Source organism: Odocoileus virginianus, chromosome 30, assembly GCF_023699985.2.
Source record: "Odocoileus virginianus isolate 20LAN1187 ecotype Illinois chromosome 30, Ovbor_1.2, whole genome shotgun sequence".
Taxonomy (NCBI): Eukaryota; Metazoa; Chordata; class Mammalia; order Artiodactyla; family Cervidae; genus Odocoileus; species Odocoileus virginianus.
The window spans coordinates 30,595,044-30,602,622 of record NC_069703.1 but is presented as its reverse complement, the minus strand read 5'-3'; the positions used below and the strand labels follow the sequence as shown (position 1 = coordinate 30,602,622).

At 54.4% G+C, this 7,579-nt stretch overlaps 1 protein-coding gene across 2 annotated transcripts in view; it reads left to right on the top strand.

Moving 5' to 3' along the window:
• Nucleotides 1–2,868: 2,868 nt before the first annotated feature.
• IFFO2 (intermediate filament family orphan 2) overlaps nucleotides 2,869–7,579 on the top strand; it is a 47,142-nt gene continuing 42,431 nt past the window's right edge. For both annotated transcript variants that reach the window (XM_070458793.1, XM_020899170.2), the window contains exon 1: nucleotides 2,869–3,543. In XM_070458793.1, coding sequence (XP_070314894.1) covers nucleotides 2,873–3,543 — 671 coding nt within the window. In that variant the 5' untranslated portion in view covers nucleotides 2,869–2,872. The remainder of the gene's footprint in view (nucleotides 3,544–7,579) is intronic.

The following is a 7,579-nucleotide window of genomic DNA, read 5'->3' as shown; positions in this document are numbered from 1 at the left end:
TAAGGCCCTTTGGGCATCTGCGGAAGCCTGTGAATCTATCTCATAATAATTTTAAAAATATTGCATTCAGACACCAGTGACAATTTTACTAAAATATAACTATCAAAATACTAAAAAAAATTTGTGATATAGTAACATGTTTATTAATACATTAAGTAAGATTTAGTGGTGAGTTGAATATGATCTTAAGAGTGTGGTAGCTTAAATGATATTTGAGATATATAAAAACTGAAGGTGATGTGAAAATACCTGTGATTTCTATTAGTAATAATATCACAGGGACTTCTTGTTGCCTGCATTCATGACCAAGGGAAATACTAAATACCATTCACGGAAAGAGTTGGCCATGACTGAGACTGAACTGAACTGATTCAGGTACTAGTGAAAATAAAAATGTACATTTTGTCTATGTCATGGACTCTGCAGAATTCTCTCCTTAGCAATCCCCACCCCACCCTGGGGAATCCGTGAACTCCTGCTGTAAGGCAAAGGGCTTTGATTCTTTAGGTTAGACAAACAAGAAAATCACCAAGAGAGGAGAGAACAAATACTGAAGAGCGGTGATCACATCTGGTTGGGTGAGGCAGAGAAAGATTTTAAGACAGGTGAGTTTCTGCTGGGGGTGTTGAAAAGGTGAGCCTATTTTTGGAAGGGAGCAAGGAACTGGGGTTGAGGGAAGGAAACCTGGGGAGGGTTTGCTCTTGTGACTGAATCAAAAATAGCCAACTAACATCACAGCCACGACCTCACCCCAGAGCATTCCCGGGTCTCCTTTATGTCTCTTCTGTCTCTGAGAACACAAAGCCTTTGTCCCTCTGAGAAAGGGTACCTGCCCTCAAGCTTACACACAAAGAGAGGGAACACACACACTAAGTTAATCAGACAAAAATTTAATTGCAATTCAAAAAATGGAGCCAAAAGAATGTGGCACATGCCACATATCTGGTTAAATGCACACAGTGCCAGCCGCAGGCGGATGTGGAGGTCACCTCCCCCTGAGGTTTGTGGTGAGAAGCGACTGGGGAAATGGACAAGAGGCCAGAAGCACTGGGTAGGCAGGTTAGAGTATGTGTTTAGGGGTGGGTCACTGCTCCTCTGGTCTCAGTGACCTCTGTAATATCGGGATAACAAGTATGCACCTGATATACACTTAGCATTCAATAATGGGAACTATTATCAGTATTCAAAAAATAATCAGAGATGTTTGCAAACTGGTTTAAGAGACACCAGGTTTCCCTGGTGGCTCAGTGGTAAAGCATCTGCCTGCAATGCAGGAGACCAGGTTTGATCCCTGGGACGGGAAGATCCCCTGGAGAAGGGAAGGGCAACCCATTCCAGTATCCTTGCCTGCAGAACCCCATGGACAGAGGAGCCTGGCAGGCTACAGTCCATGGGGTCGCAAAGAGTCGGACACTACTGAGCGACCAACACCTTAAGAGACACCAGGAGACTGGAAAACTTGTCTTTCTAGGGTGGTAAATCTGAAAACAGATTTGAATGAATGAATGAATGCATCTTTGGGTCTGCGCCGCACCCTAGATCTGTTCTGCACTCAAGTTGCCCCCCCACGCGGTTGATGAAATGGACGCCCACTCTGGGGCCAGCTGCATCTCAGCCTGTGCGATGGTGTGGAGGTGATCATTCTGGGCTGGGGAGTGGTAGCAGCCCAAGCTGAGCTTGCAGGTGTCACATGCCGGAGGATCTCAGCTCAGTTTTCCTACGCAGAACCCCAGCATCCGCGGGCGCACCTTTGGGCCCGAGGACCAGCCGGCTCGGCATAGCCCAGGCCGATCTCAGGACGAGAGGCTGGGGCAAGCGGTGGAGGAGCCCTCCTGGGTCCACTGCGTGGGCGACGTGCCGGCGCAAGAGCGGCCTCATCCGGGGAAGGTCGATCGAGGCCGCGCCACGCTGGACTGGGGGGGGGGGAGGGGGTGCGGATGCTCTGGTCCCCAGCCCTTCCAGACTAAAGTCCCCCTCACTCCGCGGGAATCGGGGACCGCAGGAGCTGGGGTGGCTGGAAGAAAAGGGTAGCCTCCTTGGCAAAGACCGCGGGGGAGGAGACTCCCTGGCGGGGGAAGAGAGCGCTGCCGAGGCCGCCGGTCCCTTTAAGAGGCCGGGCTGGCTCTGCGGCGATCCCACCTGACCGCCAGCCTGGTGCAGTTCTGTGGGCCGTGTCCCCGGGCAAAGGATCGGAGCCGGGCCGGGCCACAGGACCCGGCGCAGGGGAGGGAGGGGTCCGGTCCAGAGCTGGGCGGGGCCTCCGGCTCCGGGAGCGCCGCAGAGGAAGGCGCGGTGGGCGGGGCTAGATGAGGGGCGGGGCATCCGGCTCCGGGAAGCGCCGCAGTGGAAGGCGCGGTAGGCTGGGCGATGCCTGGGGGCGGGGCCTCCGGCTCCGGGAGCGCCGCAGTGGTGGGCGGGGCGGGGCCTGGGGCGGGGCCTTCGGCTCCGGGAGGGCCACAGAGGAAGGCGCGGTGGGCGGGGCGCGGCCGGGGGCGGGGCCTATGTCTGCAGTGGGCGGGGCCCGCCGCAGAGGGGCAGTGCCCGCGGAGAGTCCTCCGAGCGCGGCTGCCGCGGTGCCTCCACAGCGTCTCCGACAGCCCCCGGCGCCTGGACTTGCGACCCTCGCCGCCCCGTGCGAGCCGCCGCGGCCTCCACTGCGGCCCGAGTCCCTTCACTCGCCGCGGCGCCCACACCCGGGGGCGGCCCGGCTCGCCGTCACCGCGGAGGCCGCTTCTGGCGCGCATCTGGAACCGCCCGGCCGGCCGCGCTGGATCCCGCGCCCGCCCTGGCCCGGCCGCGCCGGGAGCCCTGCCCGGAGCTGGAGCCGCACCTGGAGCCGCGGGCCCTGGGCCCTGAGCCGCGCGGTCGGCGCATGGTGAACTCGCTGCTGTTCGGGGAGATGGCCTTGGCCTTCGGCTGCCCGCCGGGTGGCGGCGGCGGCGGGCCCGGGGGCTGCCCCGGCGGGGGCGGAGGCGGCGGCGGGGCCGGGCCCGGGCCGTCGCCGGTGACGGCGGCGCTGCGGGACGACCTGGGCTCCAACATCCACCTCCTCAAGGGGCTTAACGTGCGCTTCCGCTGCTTCCTGGCCAAGGTGCACGAACTGGAGCGGCGCAACCGGCTGCTGGAGAAGCAACTGGAGCAGCAGCAGAGCGAGCGCGAGCGGCGGCTGCGCTACAAGACCTTCTCCCGCGAGCAGGCCGTGCAGACCGGGCCGGAGCTGCTGCGGCCGCCGGCGCCCGGCGGCGGGCCGGGCAGCGGCGCGGTGGCCGGCGCCAACGCCAACCAAGCCGCGGCCCTGGGCGGCCTGCCCCCCGGTGGCGGCTCGCACCCGCAGTACTACGGCCGCCTGCCCGGGACCATCTGGAGCTACACGCAGGTGCGGCGCACGGGCGGCGGCGGCGTGGAGACCGTGCAGGGCCCCGGAGTGTCGTGGGTGCACCCCGACGGCGTGGGCGTGCAGATTGACACCATCACGCCCGAGATCCGCGCGCTCTACAACGTGCTCGCCAAGGTGAAGCGGGAGCGCGACGAGTACAAGCGGAGGTGAGTGGGACCCCGCCCTGCCGCCCCGCGCTCCCGGCCGGGGGTCGGGGGTCGTTCCGTTCCGGAGGGGCCGGGGTACGGGGTGGGCGGCCCGCTGGTCCTAACAGGTGAGGCTGGAAGCTGTTTGCAGATTTGGAAAACTCGGTTTTCTAGTTCCGTGGGGGACACCTCCGCTCTGTCACTGGACCAGGCACATTGTTTTCTAGGTGACATAATGACCGTAGGTGTTTTATGTGATGTCACCTAATCCTCATGGCAACACAAAGTGTGGGGCATTCTTACCCTCATTTTGTAGATGAGAAAACCGAGGCACGGATGCAAGTGACTTGCCTAAGGTGGCTTGGCTAATAGGTGGTGAAGCTGGGATGTGAGATACTCCTGGCCAGTCTGTCTTCCATCTTAGGTGTTTTCCCCAGGGATGTACAAAGTGGGCTCCCCTCTGTCAATGGGTGAAAAGAAACAACTCTTAAGTAATCCACTAACTTTCTGTTTTTCCTTAAATTAAAAAAAGATCAAGTGTTTCAGAGTGCTTGGGTCTGTCCACTGAGGCCAGTGTCTGCTGTCTTGCTCCAGCTCTGTCATGTCCAGTTGGCTGGACTGGATAACCAGACCTACATAAGACAGGACACAAGTTTTAGAAACACCTCCCTTCACCTCTCTTCTCCCTACCCCCAATTCTCATGTTTTTTTTGGACCCCCAATAAACTCAGCCCTAAAGACTGAGTTATCTGCACAAGCAAAGATAACCTTAGGCTGGAAGACTGGACACTGAATGGACCCAGACCACCAGATCTGGCTGGAGTGCGGCACAGACTGCCTGCTGAACCGGCTAGCACATTTCTGCCCAGCCCAGATTCCCAGCTGGGAAATTGACATTGCCTCCTGCCTGCAACCTGGCTGACAGTTTTACCTAATCGGCCTTCTGATAAGAGGAGAGGGGTTTGTCTGTAGCATCTCAGGCTTGGAAGGGAGCAGGGCCCTCTGCTGTCCCAGGCATAGGCAACTCTGTCTTGGGAACTGTGGCTCTGACCCCCAGGGCTTGGAGGGTCAGAAGGGCTGAGAAGCATCTTTCCTTCCACTCCTGTGTCCTAGTGCTTACAAGAGAGCTGGCCATGGGGTTCATCCCTTTTCTTCTCACCTGGGCGGGCTGGCCACTGGGCAGGATTCAAGTGCCACCTCCAGCACCTGCCAGTGAGAGCCTCTGGCTGAACTGAGTGGTCCTTGAACTACCAGGGAGCCTGTTTACTTATCAGAGAAATGGGAATGATAAAATCCACCCACAGCTGTACAAGGGGCGAGTAGGCTGGTGATGCTTTTTGAAAGGCATGAAGTAATCAGATTGACGTTATTAAAGTTGAGAGACTCTTTGTCAAGCTGTGAGGGGGCAGTTGCCCAGAGTCTTGGGTCTCCCATGCAGGGCCTGGCTTCCTGGGGAAATGTCTTGGACCCCATGGGGAGACAAGCTACTCTCCTGGGCTGGTTGTCTCTCTGCAGGACTCGAGGATGGCCTGGTGCCTCGCCATGGGGAGGCTACCTCTCTGCCCTGTGTGGGCAGCTTTGCTGGGGTGCGGCAGGGGAACAGGCGCTTGCTCTTGATGGTGAAACTGGGAGGGCCCTTTGGTCTGCCACTGTTGGTGGTGTCGTCATGCCCCAGGCTTGCGGGGTGTTTGTTTTATTGTGTGTGTGTGTGCCTTTCGGACCTGGCTACTAAGGAGATGGAAACACCATGTCCAGTCCTAGAGGGAGATGGATTGGCATTGAGCAATGCCCAGTTGAAGCTGCACCCAGGGTGTGGGGTGTGATGTCAGCTTCTGGTGCTGCCCTGGAATGACATGGGCGCTGCTGAGACAGGTGGAGGCTGAGTGTGTCTCTCTTCCCGCCCTTGTAGGGGGCGTATGCACCTTCTCTTCCATTTTTTTTGGTGAATTGGGGAAATGCATCTTTTCTGAGGTTGATTCAGGGCTCAAGTCGGATTTTTGCCAAAGCACGTCTGCCTCCTCCTTTGAGCGAGCCTCGGTTTCCCTGTCTGTAAAGATGAGAAGAGGGTGGGCTAGAACTCTAGTCCCTGAAGCCCCAGGCTGTCTTAGAGATGCCTTAGGCATTCCTTGAATGTTAAATAAAAATTCATATTTAAAAAAATGTCAAATGGTCATGAAAATATGCTCACTCAATTTTGAGTTCTTACAGTTAACTCTCGGAAGTCTACCTAACACTAATTTGTTAAAAAATGTCAAATGGTCATGAAAATATGCTCACTCACTTTTGAGTTCTTACTGTTAACTCTTGGAAGTCGACGTAACACTGATTTGTTGGTTCAGAGTCAAGTTAGAGCCACCCCCGCCTTCTCTTGGTCAGAATATTCGGAAGAATATTCTGAGATCACAAAGCAAAGTGCTGAAAGCTGGTCCCATTTGCAGCTGCTAATCTGTGTGAGTCAGGGCTTCCCTGAGGCTCTGCCGCCCAACCAGAGAGAGAATTAAACCCGAGGTGACTGTCAACCGTAATCCCAGCTCTGAGTGTTAGCAGACCGAAATGGGCTCATCAACCTCAAGGCCTGGTAACTGTTTCTCACTGAGCCGACAGTACAGATTTATACAAATAGTGTTCTGTATTTATTTGTTTCTTTATTTGGGTTTCTCATAAGAATTTTCTTTTGGGCAGAGGGCAGGCATGTGATCAACTTTTTTGAAAAGTGTTAAGAACAACTGGACTAGATGATCTCAAAGAGTCTTCCCAGCCTTGACAATATGTAAATCTGAGTTTGAACTCCCAGCTCACTTCTGATCTCTTGTTCATAAGAGAATGAGACCAAGGTGTTTACCTGGGCTGTTGGCTACCGAAGGCTTCAGATCCTTCCAGGATGTCTAGCATGGGGTCGTAAGAGGTGACCAAAGGAAAGAGCCTGTCCTGGGGAAGGAAAGTTTCCAGAGTTTCCCCTGCCCACCTAGAGGAACTCGCAGCCTTGGAGGTGCTCTCTGCCTCTCCAAAGGGCAACCTGGATTGTGTAGCTCGGTGTTTTCCAAGCTGAGAAATTTTGGGGTTCTACCTCCATGAACTGCAGCCATAGTCATGTATCATCATCTATATTATTATTTTTGTAAAATATTTTAAACAGCTTTGTTGTTGTTGTTCAGTTGCTAAGTTGTTTCTGACTCTTTGTGACCCCATGGACTGCAGCATGCCAGGATTCCCTGGCCTTCACCATCTCCCAGAGTTTGCTTAGATTCATGTCCATTGAGTGGGTGATGCCATCCAACCATCTCATCCTCTGTCGCCCCCTTCTCCTCCCACCTTCAATCTTTCACAGCATCAGGGTCTTTTCCAATGAGTTGGCTCTTCATATCAGGTGGCCAGAGTATTGGAACTCCAGCTTCAGCATCGGTCCTTCTAATGAATATTCAGAATTGATTTCTTTTAGGATTGACTAGTTTGATCTCCTTGCTATCCAAGGGACTCTCAAGAGTCTTCTCCAGCACCACAGTTCGAAAGTGTTAATTCTTCATTGCTCAGCCTTCGTTATGGTTCAGCTCTCACATCCATACATGACTACTGGAAAAACCAAAGCTTTGACTATATGGACCTTTGTCAGCAAAGTGATGTCTCTGCTTTTTAATATGCTGTCTAGATTTGTCATAGCTTTTCTTCCAAGGAGCAAGCGTCTTTTAATTTCATGGCTGCAGTCACCGTCTGCAGTGATTTTGGACCCCAGGAAAATAAAATCTGCCATTGCTTCCACTTTCCCCCCTTCTATTTGCCATGAAGTGATGGGACCAGAGATGCTGTGATCTTAGTTTTTTGAACATTAAATTTTCAGCCAGCTTTATTGAGGTATAATTTGCATATCACAAAATTCTCCCATTTTACACATACAGTTCAGTGATTTTTAGTCAACCCATTGAGCTGTGCAACTATCAGCACAATCCAGTTTTAGAACACTCGCATCATCTCAAGAAGATCTTTCTTGCACCTCTGCAGCGAATCCCCACTTCTCCTCCAGACCAGGCACCCACCGATCTGCTCTCTGTTTCTGTAGACT